Source organism: Plodia interpunctella, chromosome 18 (genome assembly GCF_027563975.2).
Source record: "Plodia interpunctella isolate USDA-ARS_2022_Savannah chromosome 18, ilPloInte3.2, whole genome shotgun sequence".
Taxonomy (NCBI): domain Eukaryota; kingdom Metazoa; phylum Arthropoda; class Insecta; order Lepidoptera; family Pyralidae; genus Plodia; species Plodia interpunctella.
In genome coordinates, this window is record NC_071311.1 from 2997303 (window position 1) to 3018036 (window position 20734).

Below are 20734 nucleotides of genomic sequence, written 5' to 3' on the forward strand. Positions count from 1 at the left end.
TTTGCGGAATTAATATTGACATTTATTTTCTTTCATTTTTGCGTTGTGCTTTTTTTTACGAAAAAACGACGTTGGACAACTCAAGGAATATGTAATTTTATATTTATTTAGTAGTATAGCATCGTACGTCAGCAAGGTAAGATCCGCACGCAGGATGTTAAATGGCATTCAATGGTCGGTCATGTTTAAACATTTTTTAAAATTAATTTGATCATAATTTTTGGTCGAGTTTGTCAATGTCATTATTTGTGTTTGTCAAAAGTTTAGAAATTTTTTGCAGAGCCAGAGCCTGTCGTTGTATAATCAATCCAAAATAGTGCAACTGAAACGTAATTTATTTTCCAATTAAACCATGTTGAAGGCAATAACATGTGCAGGCAGATTGTCGAAAGGACCCCTGTCTAGGTGAGTTTTTGATTGCAATTTATTGACATACAGCTTGGATAAGGACTGAAAACAAAACATGATTTTGTCAACATTGATTTTTCAGAACTGTGCCTGCCTTTTCAACAAGCAGCTCAATATGGACTAAAGATAAAGATCCTGTTGGCATTAAGGAGGCTCCCAAGATAGAAAATGAAGCCGTGCTGGCGTTGCCTGAGGAGGCTCGGGAGAGAAGTGCTCTGGAAGCCAAGATTGTAGTTCCCACGAAGGTATTTTATGATGAATAGAATTGGATTTTTAGGCTCTGTGTTCACCAGGAAAATCGTTGTTCATACTGTTGTATGAACAACGATTTTCCTTTTATCATCTTTTGCCACTAATTGTGTGTAAATGTCAGAAATTGTGTGTAAATGTCATTATCTTGTAGAAAACTGTTAAACTTTCTATATTATGCTGTCAAATGTAAAAGTGTTTTTGTAAACCCTTTAAATATACAGTTTTTAATCGTACTATTGGACTTTCGGCATAAAGTACCTTATTGGCTTTATTTGGTTTAAGCATTCCCTTTACTTCAAATAAATTATCTATTACATATACAATAAAGCGAAAAAGTAAAGAAAACCATACTATATTATTTTTTATAAACCTATCACATAGGTCTCACTGCTTGGCAAAATTCTTTATTGAAGGCGGCGATCAGTTTGATAGCCTATTTTATATATAGTATAGTTTTTATTGCTTGTGGAATAATTAGAAATGCATTTCTTGTCCTTTTCCAGGTGGATCTAACACCAGTCTCAGGAGTACCAGAGGAGCATATCAGGACTCGTCGTGTTCGCATCTACCAGCCAGCTAAAAATGCTATGCAAAGTGGCACAAGTAATATCCACCATTGGGAGATGGAATTTGATAACCGTCAGCGTTGGGAAAATCCCCTCATGGGGTGGACTTCCACTGGTGACCCATTGTCCAACATGAAGGTGCAATTCACCTCACCCGATGAAGCCATAGAACATTGTGAAAAAAATGGCTGGTGCTGGTTTTTGGACGTGCCAAAGTCAGAAAGACCCTTACGGCCTAAGAGCTATGGTATCAACTTCTCATGGAACCGCCGCACTAGAGTGTCGACCAAGTAGATTGTTAGTATAAATTGTTGATTTTATTTATAATTTTAGAAAATGATTTCAGATTTGATTCCCAGATTACATTTTGGCAGTTGAATGTGTTTTTTTTTATTAATGTGGGTATACCAGAAAGTATAGGAATAGATTGAATGGGTTGCAGCCAAAATAGTCTTACCAGTTAAGCTGCACTCCAAAAAAGGGTAAAATGGGGGGATTGAGACTGATCACAGTAGTAGGCAATTAGAACGGAGTCTAAGCTTCATACAATTACGTTTCCATAGGTCCACTACTACAAGCATGCAGCGCGTATGTGTAGAAGATACCTTCTAGCCGATTGTCGCATACGTGCCGCAACTGGATAAAACAGGTTTAGGCGCGTTAGACTAGTAGACAAGCTGAGGACTGTGCAACGGCTCAGTAAAAATAGAAGAATTGTTTTTGTGGAATAAAGTATAAATAGTTATTAAAAAGTGTAAATAGTTATATTCGTAGGTGATAATCTAATAAATGTTTTGTTTATTTAAATCTCATTTGCCAATCCTACTAAAATAGGTAACAATTAGGGACGCTCCTTAGAAGCTTAGTCTCTGTTCCGAGTTCCGATACCAGACCACTGCACTGGCAAATAATAATAATAATTATGAAGGAACCAAATTCACATGGGAATCAAGCTTTTTACAAATTTGGCTAGTTGTATTGTCTTGAAGATGGGGATTTTACCGTATTTATATTGTCATTGTGAGATAAATAACAAAACAAAACTGCTATATTTTCGTTTAATCATAGTTTTCAACATGGTTAATTTCATATTTTGTACCTCGGAAGAAAATCATATTTCGCAGGTCTCACTTAAAAGTTTTTATTTACATATAATACAATTTAAACATATGTTACAAATTATCTCCGAATCATGCCAACACATGCTTTAAATATTGCAATTTTACTAACTACCATAGTTTTACATGTACATCGTACATAAATTTTAGAGTTTTAAAGTATTTTCTAACAACCTTTTTAAGACATAAGTAACTATAGATAAAATTATGAAAAATTATTGCATCTTCTTTTTTACCTATTTACATAATAAAGAACAATATTTGAGAATCTATACTATCAGAACAACGTTATTATTTTTTTGTTTAAAAATTTCAATACGTAGTGATAGCAGTTTGTTTATTGAATTATCAAAGGGTTGAATCCAAAGCAAGTTGTGTAAAATTTGTCATAAAGCGAAGTGGTACAAAGAGTAATATTCGCGTCTGCTCCTATAAGTCTAGAATAATTTGAAACAGGCTTCGAAAATATCTACATACAAATAATTTAAAAAGAGGTTTGGTCAGGATCGAGTATTAAAATCGAGATAAAATTTGTAAATCAATCGACATTTTGGTCCTTACTAAATTGAGAAAATATAGGTAGGATCTATAACTATACCTACTGATTGGTACACCGTCGCGAATGGTGACCCTATTGAGATAAGGGAACTAATGCATTGACTAATTTACAGTCGCAAGGAAGAACCTAGCAAATATTTTGTTCGTCAAACTTAAAATGTAATCCCGTCGAAATAAAATTTAATTTTTAAAATCTAGAACGAATGGTTCTTAGTAATGTTCTTTTTCAGTTGAGGGCACTTCTACCGCGAGTGAATAGATTATTTATTAGAAGTATATGCGTAAGTATTTTTTTAAAATCTTTTCACTAGTTTTTTATATATTGGTATGCTAAATAGAATAAAGTAGATATTTTTAAAGAAACCCTTTTATGCAAATGTTATATATAACGCGTACTATAATTGTACTTTTTTTTGGAAAAATAATACATTTTTATTCTTACATATTATTTTAAATAATAAAAAAAAACATTTTATAAGCACTATGTGTAGTTAATTTTTTTTATATAATGGTAGCTAATTCTAATATTCTATAATTCAACTGAAAGATTACGTGGACGGGCGAAATATTCCAAAGTTAAAAATATACAAGCAAATATTTAAATAAATTGTTTTCAAGAAAAGAAATGGACACTTGACCATATCCATAGCTTGATATCTCGGGGCCAATAAGCCGTCTCAAAACAATGTTATGACATCGATATCTTAAAATCGAATTATATTGTCTTTTACAATTAAGTAGTAATGAATAACGAATAGTAAATAAATCTAATAAAAAATATTTGTGCGAATTATTATAGTGGAGAAACATATTTATATCCGCCTTGAGCGATATGAACATTAAATCTAATTTGAAGGCATTTTGCTATTATTTCCAACATCAATACATATAATTCTTCATTCTCTTCAGCTAAACAAAGACATTTTTAATGCTTCCAAGCGCGCCTGCAAATAGACATGGCAGTGTGGTGCGGTTTCTTAAAAAAACCATGCTATCAGCGTACTGGTTTTAAATGAAAGGCCGAGTACAGCTCATTGGACATAACGGATACAGATGTTATTTGTGTTTTAAACTTTTCCCGTATTAACCAAAAGTACACCTACTTTGAATACTTACTTTTCAAGATTTTTTATTTTTCATTCACTAGACACGCTTTAATAGTTTAAAAACTTTTTTAGGCTAATAAAGTTCGACACGCTCAGTCCAAAAGTTCAAAAGTACATTACTTTAAAAAACGCTTTGGAAAATAATCGTGGGAATATAGGTGTAATGCGCACCTTAAACATCTGCCAATCATACGTGATTGCCTCTAAGCATTTACAGAAATCACCGATTCCTAAATCTAAATAAATACTAAGCTAATTGTACTAATTAAACGTAAATAATTTTATGTATTAAAGCGAAAATTGACTCTATAAATTCATTTTCAATATCTAATTACATCTCACAGGAATAAATAAATCAGATTGGTTTAATATCATGATCAATTCATTTAAGTTAAATACACGTAACTTCGTTATTGCAACCCAATTTTACAGATTACTACGTTGTGTCATACGTTGTGATTTTGACGTAAAACTTACAGTTAGATATATGGGCTGCTTATTGTTAAGTTAAATTTAATTCTTGCGAGAAATTTTCAAGATAATTTTTCTTAAAAAAATTAATATCATCTGAGGAACATGCATAATTTGGTTTTGTTAATATATTTATTTATGACATTAAATTGCTTTATTGCCGCATTAAATGTTGCTTTGTTGTTAACGAGAACTTATTTACATTGATGATCTCTTGATTACAGTATCACATTTCTATGTACTACCAACTATCAGTTTATACCATTTTTAGATATGGGGCTATATTGTGCCTTATAAAATACATTGAATTATTTCATTGTGATAGTTATATTAGACGATGAAATTATTTTGTTACTTAACGGAAGAAGGCAATGTTTAAATCTAGCTGTACTACGTCGAGAGGCAATCGGGTTGTTATCGTATCGTAACCCTACTATACTATTGTTTGTTCACACAGTATTTCTACAGGGATGATTCTATTGAATGGTTTACATAATTTTATTCAACTATACATAGAATATAATCATATTTTCTGCATATTATTACATAAAACAAAATTACATGTACAAACAATATTAACTGTAGAAAATTATATTATTACAACTCGAAGTTACGCATAAATTTATAGAGAATACGCATGGATCATAATAAGCGCTATACGTTAATGATTTAAGCATTTCATCGTTTCATTTCCTATCTAGTTTCGAGCTAAGATGACGAATCAGTCGTTCTCATATAGCTAAAACTATTTACAACCATATTTGAGACCGATCATTCCAGAGCGTTCCAATTTGTTTTATTTCAAGTCAAGCGTTTCTTCAAATAATAGTAATATTATAGGTAATTATGAAGTAACTGGGCGACGAGTCGAATAATATTCAAATTACTCTTTATTTGTTCATCTTACTTATTTAAAATATTAAATAGTCTTAAATATAACTCAAAACTTGATATTTACGCACTCGAATCTTCGCTTTTATTTACCATGTTAAGATACATTTTAACGTAGATAATCAATATTTATTGCAATGTATCTGGAAGTTCCCGGTGTCCTGTTTTCGCGTATTAGATTGCAGATAAATAGACATTATTTAGTTTTAGTAAAAAAAAACAACAGCGATAACTTGTCTACGTTACGCGAAAAACTAAAGCTAGCTTATGAGAAAATAACAATTACGCATCTATAAAACTTTTTTACGCAATTACGCATCTATAAAGCGCCAACTTTAACGTCTTTAACCAAAACTAAGACGTCTATTTATCTTCTCTATCGAGTGGGTAAACTACCTAATTTAAGATTAAAATCACAAAATTACAATCGAACTTAACCGTCCGGTGTATCACTCGAATGCCGTGCGTGCGTGAACACATAACTCTTGACGAGTAGATTTTGACACTTAATGTTCGAGGGGTAACTAAATGGGGGGAGCCTCAGGCTCATCGGGTGTTGATCAGCTGGGTTGTTCATCGCTCTCTCGGTGGACGAGCACGCGCACGACGGTAGGCGGGGCGGCGGGGGGAGGGGCAGCGTCTGGAGAAGCCTCGGTCACTAGAATGCTCACTTCACTGTTGGCGTGCGGTGAAGGTGTACGTGGCCGTGGTGGCAAACCCGGCGGTCCTGGTCCAGCTCGACGAGCAGAATTCCGCCGCGAACTCAGACGAAGGGAACCTGTCATGGCACTGAGTCTGAGTGATTGCTTCGTAATTTAGATAGAAATTATAGCAGGGATTTGGATCATACCATGCACACACATGCAATAACCCTAATAGAACATTAGGGTTATTGCAAAATACCGCAAGATAGACAACATCATAAACATTTGTTCTGCAAGTTTTGATTATTCAAAAATAAAATTATTTAATTTCCGTTTCAATGTTAATAACTTAAAACTCATTTTAAAATTCATTTCGCAAACATAGATGCACGAATATCAGGGCATAATAATAAAACTTCAAAAATACTTTGTAATGTATTGATTTTTATTTTTGTCAAAAATGTAGGCCGAGCGTTGTTTACTACGTCAGCCTTCTAGTCCTACTTAGTACATAATTGTATTCAGGAGTGTTTTAGAATTATATAGTTGGGAAGATTTTCTACATTTATTCTTTGAATAATTTCTGTCTATTATAACCAATGTATTCAACAAATGTGTTACTATCTAGTTTCCATAACTAGTCCATATGCAATAATTTAATAAAATTTAATAAGGTATACGTCAAAAATTTGTTCAATTTACGTGATATTTTGATCAACTTTTTTGTCACTTTATATATTTTTTACTGAACACCGTACACGCACTAACATATACTAACTACAAACATGAAAAGGATGGGATTACAATGAATATATTTAAAGCAAGCACAGTCTATTGTGCTGCTTTGGTCACACTGGACTGGATACATGAAGCTTAAGCTAGCCTAAGAGATATACTGGCAAACAAACATATGGATATTATTTAGAAAAGTACAAGCAATCATGCACAAGCATTCAACAGCAATTCTCACGTTTTTTTTATTTAGATATGTCTATAAATTTTGATTTAAACTATTTGGCCAATTTTGATAATTCATAAGAAGTAATCTAAATGTCAGGGTCGATGAAAGTTTCAAGAGATTTACCAAGATTTGCGCGACGCAGTAAATTAGCGGCAACATCTATGGTCTAGAGAAGAGACACGAAAAGCAAAACATTACATATGAACCTGCGCGTTTCGGGCCTCCGTCTTCGTCGACTGCGTCTTGATGGCGTAGGAATATTGGCAAACCATACGCCGACCGCCTACGAGGCGGGGCTGTTTCGGAACCGCTCGCCACCTGACCATAAATATCATCATTCGTCCCCTATTTGAGGAAAGGATCAAGGCTCATCCATTGCTGCGCACTGACATGCTATGTATCGAGCTAAATTTTTAATGAAGAAGACAAAACGTCTACTGAAATTAATGACTACGCTACACATGGATATGATCAATGCAAAATTTTTGTATTTGATGTTTCAACTCATTTCATACGTGACAGTCCATTGGACGCTATTACTGTCACATTAGATAAAACGGAATATAAGTTTTTGATTAAACATTTCACGGGCAGGCTTAATACTCGAGTAGTGATCACTATCTGATTTTGTACCTAAATAGAGTCCTTGCGTAGAGTAGTGTGTGTATTTAACGCAGCTATGGAATTACAGCCTAACTGAAGAACTTCAATATAGAAGTCAGCATTGCGAATGATGAGCTCTTTGCCCAGGTGAATAAGAAGTACATCCAAACCAATGGCTATGCGAAGAAATGATCAAATACGATCAGAAACTTGCCATTCCGAATCAATAGTAAAAAATGAAAATCAAGCTACGAATTGGCCTAATTTTGACTCTACTTACTACGACTAATAGCTAGATTACGTCATGATCTTTAATTTTGGTCTTTTAGTTTAGCTATTTCAAAAATAAATAATGATTCAATTTTATTAGTAAGTCTTCCGTTACTGGTATTCTTCCAATTATCTCCCATATCTTCTCATCTTTCATGCTTTCGATATTTATAATATTTACCTGATCGCCAGGGTTTGCCCCCGGCAAAAGGAGTAAAGGCAAGTTGAGCCACGCTCCTCCCAACTCGCTTAGGTCAGAGGCATCCGAAGCTCGAGAAGATTTCCGACTTGACGCGTGAGACCCTCGTCTTACATGTAACAGTGCGCTTAAACGTCCACCCCAGCCACCTCCAGGAGACCATTTCGTGCTTTCTTCCTCATTTGATGGACTTCTGTTTTTCCGTCTGTAAGGTCCAAGTTATTATATAAGATAATGTCAACTTCTTAACTGCTATTTTGAAGATTGACAGAATACTTACTTCACATATTCTCTCCAAGTCCTTTGAATCATTCTTGCCGCCTTGTCTTCTCGCTTCCATATTCTTGTTGAAGACACTATCTCCAATTCTTTCCTTGTTGGGAATTGTTTCTTAAATTTAATATCCATCTGTTCTTGCAGTTGTCTGAAGGTATCTGTCTCTTCCACGTGTCCCAACACATGTTTGACCAATGCATGAAGGATATCTAAACAATGTATCTTATTGCCTTTAGCTATAGGAAGATTGAAGCTGACGAGGGCTACTGTATTAGGTTTAGAAATACCTAGTGGGGGATCAAGAGATGCTATGAAGTCTGATAGTTGAACGAAACTTATAAATTGTGTTGCATGGGGATCATACCTGAAATAGACAAAGCGATTTTTTTTTAAAATTGGTCTACAACTGACGGAAAGAACATATTTGCTTGTAAATAATAAAAATTTTAAACACATATATGTTTAAAATAGAAAGTGAATAATTTATGAAATTCACGCATACTTATTAAAGATTTTCTCGTTCGGGACTAAATTTTTCTATGATTTTAATTTCACAAATACGATAATATAAAACAAAGATAAAAAATGCTTACTTAGACCATCGAATGTAGAACATTTCTAAATCATCTTCAACGATTCCAATTTCTTCTTCTTGGTGTGCTTGGTTAAAGTTCTCGAGTATAATAGCGATGTACATGTTGATAACGATCATGTAGCTGATGATGATGAAGGAAGTGAAGTAAGTTATGGCAAGTAGCGGACTCCCGCAGTTGCCATTGAGGTGCCCAATTTCTCCTAACTCGCATTCTGGTGGCTGGATCATTAGAGATTCCAGAACGTCGTTCCAACCAGCGGATGTCATCAGACTGAAATTGATAACATGATACATTATTTACTGTGTAGTAATTGGTGAAATGAAGCAAGCAAAATTTGTGCACTCATTATTTATGCAAAGCTGAACCGATAAAGTATTTATATCGTGAAATACACACGTAAGCGAAGATTCATAATGCACTTCGAAACAAATTTATCTCTTACCGAAAAAGCAACTGCATGCTCCTTCCAAAGGTCTGGAAATTGACTATGTCATCCAAGGCGCCCTGCTCCTTTACATGCCCGAAAACAGACATGCCGATAATGGCGTAGATGAACGTGATCAACGCAAGCAAGGCACCGATGTTAAAAAGCGCTGGCAGTGACACTACCAGTGCGAATAGTAGCTTCCTAATGCCTTTAGCGGCCTGAAAATCAATATAATATTTTATATTTGCCACTTTTAATTTCAAGATTTAAATTTTGTCCCATGAATCATGTTTATATCATTGTGATTCCTGCTAAAAATCTTTTCCAACAATGAATATTGCTTTGTATGTATATTTTTTAACACGGAAATATATTATTAACACAGTTTTCTCACAAATAGGATAGGTACTTTAAGAATACTCACTTTAATCAGTCTTAAAATTCTCCCAATGCGAAATACTCGAACCACCCTCAGCAGCGTAGGTGATATGGGCAGGTCGATCATGATGTCTTCCATTAGAATGCCTAAGATTGAAGCCAGGACTAGTAAGAAGTCGAATACGTTCCACGGCACCGTGAAGTAGTGATAGCGGAGTCCTATTATTTTCACTATTGCTTCTGAAATTTAATAAATTAAAATATTATATTTTATAAAAATTTAATAAATTAAAATATTATATTTTATAAAAATTTAATAAATTAAAATATTATATTATATTTTATAAAATTTAAATATCGTCTTTGTTATTTTGCAAATTGGCTGCAAATGTGAGTTTATTTGAAATAATTTTTGTCAGCGTTTCGCGAGGCAAGTTTTATTTTTCATTAGAAATAGTGTTACGGATGTAACATTTTGGATTACCTCGTAAATGTTAGACATAGCATTATTGATTAATGTTTGCAGATTAATTATTTACGTAGACTTAGCGTGGATATGGATAGCGTTGGTCTGTCAAGATCATATCCATGTCATTGTCAATTACAACAATTACGTACTCACCTAATCCAAAAACAGTCGTGAAAAACGCATTGCTAACTTCCAAAATAAAGAACACAGAATGTGGCTGGTCGTAATGTTCGATGCCCATCGTCAGCATATTTAAGAAAATGAGCACAAATATTGCTATTTCGAACCGTCTTGAGTTCGACAGGTCATAGAACATAGCTAAAAACTGGTTCCTTGGTCTCTTTATGACTTTTTGGGGCTTCTTTCTACCCAGTTTCTTCATGGCTGTGTAGTAGTGCTTTTGGCTTTCGGTTAGGAACATTTCTAAAACGCCGCCTTCGTACTGGAAATAGTATTAAGTTATTGAAATTATTGCTTAGCAGAAATGTATCATCATTTTTATTTTAGGTTTACAAAGAAAATATGTTTTCATGCGTAATCAATAAAATTTAAATACCTAGTTTTAAATATAGATGGTATAAGATTTCAAAAATCTAATACAGATTAATTTAAAAGTGAATGAGATATATTAGGATAAATAAATAAATAAATATATTAGGACAAATCACACAGATTGAGCTAGCCCCAAAGTAAGTTCGAGACTTGTGTTACGGGATACTAACTCAACGATACTATATTTTATAACAAATACATATATAGATAAACATCCAAGACCCGGGCCAATCAGAAAAAGATCATTTTCCATCATGACCCGACCGGGGATCGAACCCGGGACCTCTCGGTTCAGAGGCAAGCACTTTACCACTGCGCCACCGAGGTCGTCAAAATGAGATATTGAAATGGTTTTCTATATTCTAAATTAAATTTTGAAAAAGCCATATATTTTTTCTGTATAATCTTTTTACTAATCCATGTCGTCTATATAAAAATAAGTTGACCGTTATTGTAGTGTGAAGAATATTTGGCGGGCTTCTTTATTATCATATCTAACTATATATACATACGTTATCACCTTGTATTGGATTGAAAAACGTACCTTTTTCTTGAGCATGTTAAAATTGTCAATGATGACTCCTATGAATAGATTGAGGGTGAAGAATGATCCGCACACGATGAATATCACAAAATAAATGTAAGCGTACAAATTGGCTTCTCTCGCTGGCTGCAGGTCGACGCCCCTGGCGTCTACCGCGTCAGCCATAACCTCCATCCAGCCCTCGAAGGTCGCGACTTGAAATAAAGCTAAGTAAGCTATCCCCACATGATCAAAAGATATCTTGGAATTTATCCAAGAAAAGTTGTTATAATAACACTCCCACTTATCGTTTACTATCTGAAAAGAAAATCAGTTTTAGATATTTCTATCCTCTAGCGAGTTACGATAGAATTCCATTTCTTAATGCGCGTATAATGCAAAGTTAGAGTCGATGTTGAGAATATTTTACAGTATAAACTCTAGCTCGGCTCTTAAAAGCGAATTCAATATTCTATTAAAAATAGAGTGTATTTCTTAGATACTCAAGATCATTCTGTTGAGCTTGAATTTAAACTTACTAAACTTTTATTCAAATGAAAAAGTTTATAAAAGCACAGGGAAGAAATACATACCTCTAAAGGTAAAAGTTCTCCTTCATTGTCGACGCATTTGAAGAACTTCCCGCCAAAAAACTGCACTCCCATTATGGAGAAAATCAACCAAAACACTAAACAAACTAACAAAACATTGAAGATACTCGGTATCGCGTACATTAACGCGTTTACCACGATGCGCATCCCCTGCCACCGGGATATCGCTCTCAATGGTCTCAAAGCACGCAATGTTCTCAAAGACCTTAGTACCTTTAAATTTTCATTCTCTTCTATTAATAAACTAAAAACTGATACCTGTAAAAAAATATTTATTTTATATCTCAAACATACAACATGCAATGCCTTTGTGGTAGATGCATAGAACGAGAGGGATGAATTTATAAAAATAGATAATGTTACGCTTAGCGCTGTTACGTTAAAGGTACGTTAAAGGTGAATGCTAGGAAGCACTATTGGTTACTCGACTGTTAAAAAGGCATTGAGATAAGCATCAAATAAAAATGTGAATAAAAGCATACTTACGAAAACTATAGTAAAGTCTAATAAAGTCCAAAAACTCGTAAAATATCTGAAAAACCCCAAGGCAATCCACTTGAGAAACATTTCCACGACAAAGATCATGCAGAAACCAAGGTTGGTCCAGTATAATATTTTCTTCAACGGTTTGTTTTTCTCAAGATGGATATCTTCGAAACATAGGGTTATACTGGATGCAAATATTAGCACTAGCACGAACCACTCGAAGGCAGGCGTGTCAACATAACGGAGGATGAAAGTACGGAGCAGCATCCAGCGCTGACCCATCTTTGTTTCGATACATGAGTCCCAGCATGGACATCTAAAAATATAGTCAATACCATGCAGTTAAACTGAGAGAGTGAGTGAGGGATACCAGACAGAGCAAAAGGTCATTCGCATACGTACGCATCGTAACACTGGCGGGGGTAGCAGTCCTGCGGAACCTTGGGCTCTTTGGCTTTTCCAAATCCCGGAAAGTTTCCCATCGCGTCAACGTATTGGCCCTTGGAGTTTTTTCTCCCACCTACGGTTAATTCATCTACATATGAGACTAAAGTTTGCCACGGATGCCTCATTTGTTCTTCATCGGGGCGTTTTGCGGCTTCCTTACTTATAATATTTGGTGTGTCCTTCCCGTACTGTCTTCTCTCTGGGGTCGTTCTGCTGGACAGCTGTGCCATTTCGTAGTGTTCGTTTTCATCTGTAACGATAGGTAAATTGTGTCGGAATATGGTGCATTGTGCCAAATGACTGTACAATAAGTGGATCGGCAATATTTTGTGAATGATTCCACAGCGTTATTCATTGAACGACTGTACAAATATTCGTAAATTTGTATGTATTGAAGAAAACTGTACTATATTCTTACTTGTAGAGACTAGAAATTTTGGTGAAAGGGAATAAAATAAGTGTTTTTCTATGATCTTAGCGTTTAAATCTTATGTTGAACTGATCTTAGTTTTAAATTTGGCTTTATCATAAACTTCTTAAAGAAAACAAAGTAAATGTTTTACCTCTTGAATCAGATGGCTGCGTGTGGTATCCAGAAGACATCTGATTCAAAAGTTTCTGAGCTACGACTGGTTCTGTAGGCGACGTATCTTCTAGATTTTCCTTCGAATCTTCCCTGATGCTAGTAATTTTGTGCTCTGCTGCCAAGTCCCTGACGTCCTTCAGGGTCTCCTGACTCCCGTGGTTGAAGTTCGCTTGGTAAAGTTGCGGGTACGCGAAATCTGATCCTACTGATATTGGCCTGCAATAAGTAATTATGTAAACGGAAATAGGTTAAATATAGGTTTTTCTTGGGAAGTATAAATCTTTTCAACCAGTTTTGTGGGAACAAGGCAAAGTTTTCGAATTTCTGCGCATCTTGCATTTTCAGCACATATGTTCCGTGATACTTTACAAGAGACATTTATTTTCAAATATAAAGATAGCACCGAAGACTTACCTATTTAAAGCTTCTTGGTAACTATGGCTATAAATATTGTCATGAGGGAACAGTATGGTTTCCTGTATGGACGCCGAGAATCGCTGTTCGCTGGGTATAGATACCTTCTTCTCCTTCTCGGCGCGCTGCTGCGCCATAAATTCGTTAACTAGCTCTTCTAACTTAGATTTTTTTTCAGTCTCTTTACTTCTCGATATAAGGAAACCCTTTTTTCTTACTATGGAACGTATTCTATCGAAACTTTTAGCTAATTTTGAATCCTCTCCTACTTCCTGCAATATTAAAGGTTTAAAGTTAGAAACTTGAGACCTGCTCTACTTTGTATTCATAGTTATTTTCACATTACGGCCACATTGTAGCTTCTTTGGAAACATTACAAAGTTAGAGTGGCTATTTTTTATGCAGCTATAGTAGGTATATGATTGCTAGCAAGGTTTTATAAAATCGTAGCAGTTATGACCTTACAATATAAATAAAATTTTTAAATTTTTTGACACGGCAGACCATATACGGCATTGGAATTATGTTATTTCCATGGAATTAGAAGGTACTCACGAAGTACTTACTACATCCATGGTTATTTCATCCTTGATTGTCAAATCTTATCAAAGCAATTGTCAACAACAATTTATTTATTTTTGTCAACTATATAGTAAAAGTAAAGAATAGGCTGGTTTACAAATTTTGTTTTGATGACCATTCGAAGGCCCTTATAAATAGAAACACCAGTGACAAAAGTATACAATATTTTGAAGTATATAACAAAAATAAAATCACACATTTTTGGACTGGTCCAAACGCTCCAGTAAAAATTTTATATTTTTATTATGTTCGAGCTTGTTTTTATAATTTTATACTATTAAAAATGGTCTTTCCAACCAACTTTAAACCTTCGTATACCTTTAAACCAGCTATATTGTTACAGTCTATGAATTATCATAATGATCCTAAAATCTCTATTTTATCTAGACTATACATATTTTTTACAATCCTCTAACCTTGTCAACTACTCTATTATACTTGCCTCTTTCTTATTCTTAAGTTCCTCACTGTTGAAGCTATTGAGCAGCAAGGCGAGGAAGAGGTTGAGCACCATGAAGTTCCCCATGACGAGCGCAGGCAGGAATATAAAGAAGCAGCTTTCGGCACCGCTGGCCTGTTCCGCCCTCATGCAGTCCCAGAGTGGCTCGATCCACTCGCCACACAATATCCGGAATATCATCATGAACGAGTGGAAGAAGTCGTTGAAGTTCCACCTTTTGGGAGTAAAGTGCTAGTAAAAAGGTTTCTAACAGATTGTTTATATCAAACAAGTGTTTATTAGACTGATGATTAGAAGCGTGATCCCATTGCTCAGTCGTGCTCCGTTGCGACGACTTAGTTTACTTCATTACATACGATAAAAACCAGATTAACCGGTAGTTGCAAAGACATTGAGATCTCTTTATCGTCAAGATGCGTCATAAGATTCGTGATATTTATTTATATGTACATATGAAACTTAAATTATAGATTACACGATAAAAATAAATACAAGGGTGCGTGACCTGGTGACATTATGACCTAACAATAATAAAATACAAGTTGGTGATCATGATTCTCCATATTTATCCAGTAAGAAATGCCAGTGCCCCACAGTGGGGACTTTAAAATAACTGATGATGATGACGATAATGATTACCTTGGCACAGGATCGGGTTCGAACTTGTCCGGCGTGTACGACTTGGAGAACAACTGCATGCCGATCACAGCGAATATGTATATAACTATCACTAACACGAACGTCAAATTACCGAGAGCACCGATTGTCGATATTATAATACTCAACAACACTTTCATTGTAGTCCACGACTGAGCTAGTTTTAACACACGCAACTGAAATGAGAAATTTTTGTATCGTCATTCTGTAACTGATTTCGACGAGAATTTTGAAAATATTTTACTTTAAGATTTTAAGAGTAAGACTGTCGTATATTACCTATGTACTGACTGGTATCGGAGATAGAAGAATCTAGCAAGAATTCTTTTATAGTCAATACAAATGAAGTATTTCTAAAGTTCTTAATGGCAAATGAAAACTTTACCAGAAATAAGGTAAACTTTATGTTTATTTCTATATTATAAATTCTAAATAGAATACATGCCTAAATAAATAACGTAATGATTATGTCGCTTACCAAACGAAGGCCTCTTAACACGGATAGGCCATCAACGAGCTCGAATATAAGATCTAAAAGGCTTGCAGATACTATAATCAAATCGAATATGTTCCAGCCACAGGCGAAGAAGTCTTTGCTCATCGCCATCACTTTCATCATACACTCTAAAGTAAATATTGACGTGAACACCTGAAAAGTAGAAAATATGACGATGATAATAATCATGAGTTCTGAATATCTAATTTGCCAATCCATACTTATATATCAATATATAAATGCGAAAATCTGCCTCTCTTTCTGTCTGTCACTTCAACAATTCCAAGAGCTAATGAGTAAATTTGAATTATACAGTAACGATCTTACCTTATTTCCTATATCTAAGGCCTGTCGTACGTTCTCGCTCATTCCATGATGCTCTAAAGCCAGGAATAGTGTATTGAGAACTATACAAGTTGTGATAAACAACTCAAAGAGCGGATCTTTCACGATCCCATACAAGCAGTTCTGAAACTGGAGCCAGCCTTCATAGTCTATGCAGCAAGACACGCAGCATTCACAGTTTCTATCCACAAGCTCATCTGCGATAAAATTTAGGATAAGATTAAAAGGACAAAAGACCTTGAAAAATTACATTCAACAGACAACATTACATCGAAAATAGAAAAATTTAATATCGAATTAAGAGATCAGAACAGCAAAAGCATAGTTAAGCAGAGATACTTAAATATTTTATTACAAAGCTTGAATTTGCAAATTTTTAAGTACTTTGTTATTATGATACTTATTTAAAATCATGCAATCAAAGCGAAAAACGGGAGCTAAGAACATATGCAGGAAAATGCACGGTTAAGATTTAGAATGCCAATTTACATGATTTTTAGCGTGTTCAAAGTGCAACTTGAAGGTCGAATTGTGATTGTAATTTTGTTCCCAAATTCATTGAATCGCATAGAAGTTCAGCAGAATGTGGAAAGTGTGAAAGTATGTATAGGGGTAGACTAGAATGCGATTCCCGTTAGGCGATGAGACGACAGCAAGTCAGCCAATCGCACATTCACCCTGCAGTCTTCCTGTGAGGAACAGGGGTGGACTGGGGGGTAGAAGCGTTGGCGTTTGTGTTACTAACCTGTGAAGTAAGTGCAATTTTGCTCAAAATTGCCCATATGAGTTTTGTGCGTTGCTGCCAATAAACTGATCTCATTAATTTTCGTCGTCTCCGTTTGCGGGAGGTCGGGCGCGCGCTTGTATGGCCAGTCCGCCCCTGACGATATTAATGAGGGTAGAAGCGAAATTGCAACAGTGTTGTATCAGAATGCCCAATGGATCAATCCATTGGGAAGTGAAGCTACTAGTGAATGTTACCAGCCATCAGAAATGACCAGTTGTCTCTTAACAAAGTTAAATAAATACATTTGAGATGTAATAATTTCCTGAGAAAAATGGTCAATTCTAGAAATAGCAGTAAATTTGTTGTAATTGCAAAATGGTATTGCGGTATCTACAATTCTGATAGTTTTGGTATTATAAAATATTAATTCAATATCCAGTTTACAGTATAGCTTAAAATTAAAATGAGCTAGACAGATAACAAACTATCAGAATTAGTAATAAAAATTAAATAAATAAACCTTACATAATGCTTGTGAAATCCAAAGAAAATATCATCTGTTTGCAAATGCAAATTGAAACAGAATCATAATTAGATGTTTGGAGAAAAAATATGATTAAACTATCTAACAATTCCGTATTATAATTTTAGAATTTTGTATTTTATAAAAGAATTTTGAAAAAGTAGAAAATTGCAAAGAATGCAAGCACTGAAAGTTTGTAATAGACAGTAGATGTCCTAATAAGTGTTTTATTTTTACAATAGTAAAATATGAAATAGAAGAAGACATGCATATTAGTAGCCAATATCATACTATTTAATTCTAATCTACTGTTCGGAAATCAATCGAATGTATTTAGGCCAATAACCCTAACGAATGCATTCGCTGTTGATTCAATCCAATGTTATACCTATAGCTTTCATTAATTGCGAAGCATTTCATTCTTGGGAAAAGTGGCAGCCTCGTTTATTTCGTGTTTATTGTTCGTGCTTTCCGTGTTGAAGCCGTGCCAATCAAATTCATTGTGTGATGCAACCAAATTTTGTACAACTTTGTCATTATGTTTTATTTTTATATATTTTTTGGTAACATTACACGTTTATTGTGAATTGTAAGCTGTGCATTGAGTGTTATGAATGAGTTTTACCTAGCACCACGATCTGATTGAGGTAGTCTGGATTCAGTGGATACTTCTCCTGGATGCTGCTCTTTTCACATTTCTTCGGTTTTTCTTGTGGCTTATCCTGCTTTTCTTGTTTCGTTATATTCTTTGGCTTTATCGCCACTGTTTGACTTTCCTGTATCTGTTGAAATGTAAAATATATGATCCAATGTTCTTTATCAAATCATACATGCAGTATTAAAATCATTACCAAAACTAGCAAAATCACACATGACAATAATAGTATGCTATGATTTTACGCTATGTGTTGAATAAGATATGCATCATCAATGGTACAAGGGGAGACTAAAAATTTGTATCTAATAAGTAATTTATATACATGTAATAAATGTTTCGTCTTTGCATTTTATCTATTTTATTTAAAAAGTAAATCCAAGGATAGAGAGATATGGCGAATACTCCGCCGATAAGAGCATAGCTCATAAATCAGAGAAGAAAGGTTAGGTACATAAAGTGATCACTTAATAACTGAAATATTACTAAAAACCATAAGCTAATGCTCATGGTTTTTTTAGTAAAATTTCAGTCAAATCAGGTTAATTGAGTAAGATCATGCAACTATTGATTTGTTAAAAATGGTAACTGCTCTTTAATAATCACCTGCTGTATCATTGGCATCGGCAACTGATGGCTCAGCAGCGGCACGTGATGCCTCCGCGGGTGGTGCTGCGGCGCCTGGTCATCAGACGTGTGCTCGCCGTCGTCATGGTCGTCCACCACTCCTGAATCGTCCAGCGACGACTCTCGGTTATTGCTGTGGTCGCTCAGTTGCCGGCCTGCAGCGCTTAGTGCGCCGCGTCCTATATCATTTACTGTTTTTTGTTTAGTTTATTTTGGAACTGCAGTCCTTTGGCAATTTGTGATTTTGAAATTGAGGTCATAATCATCGTCAATTTTGGTCTGCTTTTTATGGTTTGGATAATTGGTTGCAGGTTTCAGACATAGAAAAACCACTTCTGGATTTTAACAATCTTTTATAAATTTTCATATTTCTAAATCCTTCTCGAAATATTGCTATCTCATGCCGATGCGTAGGTGTAATAGCGTAAACTTTAGAATTTGTAACAGGATGTAATCAATTACAAATTTGGAAGTTCGGGAAACAGGTATTACACATTGTTACTCATGTATTCAGCAGCCTTGAGAAACCTTCGATTAAATATTGGCATCACCGCCACGCACAAAATAATAGTAGAATTTATTTATTGGCTAAAAATGTTCTAGGATAAAAAAAACAGTAAGATACATAAGTAGTAGTATAATTTTTAATAAATAACTTTAATCCTTTTCTGACTTTCTTCAAGAATGTATGCTGAATCCGTGAAGAATTTCATAGTACTTATTAACAAAAAATGAAAGTGCATCAAAACTTTATGGTATCAAACTTGTTTTCTTTGAGTAAAAAAATATAAGGGATGCATTTACCTAAAGCGTTGTCGGGATGCAGTGTGTGGGGCGGCGGCGGGGGCAGCGGCGGCGGCAGGAGGGGGGGCGATGCACTTGGGGTCACTGACCTCGACCGCGACCGAGATCTCGACCTGAAATTTAATGGATGGATCATTTTCTGAAACATTACTCGTCCTTGAAAATTTTAACGAATGAATTTAAAGGTTATTCCGGGCAAACCGTGTGGGCTCCATGGTCAGTCTACCCATGCGCTATGGTATTCAAGCATTTATTCATAAATTAGGACTTTACACACACTTTTTATATTAGATACCCTTCTGTTTTAGGCCATTTTGTTGTGTAGTAAATAAACATATACCTACCTATTATTTTCATGCCAAACAAACTACTGGCATTTCGGAATGACCATAGCTGAGAAGAAATTCCTTAAGGAACTCAATGAAATTATCTTTTACAATTTATCTTTATGCAAGCTAGCTGTATAGTGAATATCTGTAAAAGATTTCAAAGTGAAGAAAATATATTCTATCCATTCAATAGAATTACGTAGTCTTGCGATGAAAGGGGTATTGTATTCTGTGATCAGAGATTTTGCCTTCATTTTACATTACGGTGTAAGATTTCTTACACAACCGGAACTATCTATACGTGTATAGTATTCCACTTTATAGATATACCTACATATCTAAATATTATAAATAGTTTGTAACTTATAATCTCAAAAACTATAAGAGAGTTATGACAAATTCAGGAGTAACATAAGACATTTTTTTTTCATGTAACAGTTTGGATAAAGAAAGAACGTTTTGTCCATAAATGTCCAGGACCTCGGACAAGTTAGTCAAATATAATTGAATATTTGTCGATGTCGGTGAAAAATAAGAAAAAAATGAACTTTACCCTGTTAATTACTGCCACTTTATTCCCTTACAGGTTTCGCTTTATACAATAAATAGTGTACAGAAGTATAGCTCGTGTGTATATCGCAACTGGTTCAATAATCAGATAAATAGATAGTTCTTATATAGTTTGAAATTAATATAACTTGAAACAAACAGAGAATA

The 20734-nt window shown here is 34.7% G+C and overlaps 2 protein-coding genes across 8 annotated transcripts in view; one reads left to right on the top strand and one right to left on the bottom strand.

The window, feature by feature from the left end:
- The first annotated feature begins 259 nt into the window (after window positions 1-259).
- Window positions 260-1605, top strand: ND-18 (NADH dehydrogenase (ubiquinone) 18 kDa subunit). The gene is made up of 3 exons (XM_053758905.1): window positions 260-405; window positions 491-653; window positions 1164-1605. The coding sequence occupies exons 1-3, from the start codon at window positions 353-355 to the stop codon at window positions 1518-1520; spliced, it is 573 nt and encodes a 190-aa protein (XP_053614880.1). The 5' UTR covers window positions 260-352; the 3' UTR covers window positions 1521-1605.
- Window positions 1606-2270: 665 nt separating this feature from the next.
- The window catches only part of LOC128677790 (sodium channel protein 60E-like), a 138994-nt gene continuing 120530 nt past the window's right edge, over window positions 2271-20734 (bottom strand). For 2 of the 7 annotated variants that reach the window (XM_053758892.2, XM_053758890.2), the window contains exons 10-31: window positions 19689-19801; window positions 18864-19075; window positions 18228-18384; window positions 17098-17232; window positions 16335-16549; window positions 15990-16160; window positions 15494-15687; window positions 14837-15068; window positions 13813-14084; window positions 13376-13614; window positions 12768-13062; window positions 12366-12681; window positions 11862-12137; window positions 11290-11586; window positions 10347-10635; window positions 9771-9964; window positions 9362-9564; window positions 8917-9189; window positions 8328-8687; window positions 8030-8252; window positions 7182-7293; window positions 2271-6148 (exon numbers count right to left, since the gene is read on the bottom strand). In XM_053758892.2, coding sequence (XP_053614867.1) covers window positions 5931-6148; window positions 7182-7293; window positions 8030-8252; window positions 8328-8687; window positions 8917-9189; window positions 9362-9564; window positions 9771-9964; window positions 10347-10635; window positions 11290-11586; window positions 11862-12137; window positions 12366-12681; window positions 12768-13062; window positions 13376-13614; window positions 13813-14084; window positions 14837-15068; window positions 15494-15687; window positions 15990-16160; window positions 16335-16549; window positions 17098-17232; window positions 18228-18384; window positions 18864-19075; window positions 19689-19801 — 4996 coding nt within the window. In that variant the 3' untranslated portion in view covers window positions 2271-5930. Of the gene's footprint in view, window positions 6149-7173; window positions 7294-8029; window positions 8253-8327; window positions 8688-8916; window positions 9190-9361; window positions 9565-9770; window positions 9965-10346; window positions 10636-11289; window positions 11587-11861; window positions 12138-12365; window positions 12682-12767; window positions 13063-13375; window positions 13615-13812; window positions 14085-14836; window positions 15069-15493; window positions 15688-15989; window positions 16161-16334; window positions 16550-17097; window positions 17233-18227; window positions 18385-18863; window positions 19076-19688; window positions 19802-20734 lie in introns of all 7 variants that reach the window. The other 5 variants (XM_064436544.1, XM_064436543.1, XM_064436546.1 and 2 more) reach the window with 5 other exon arrangements.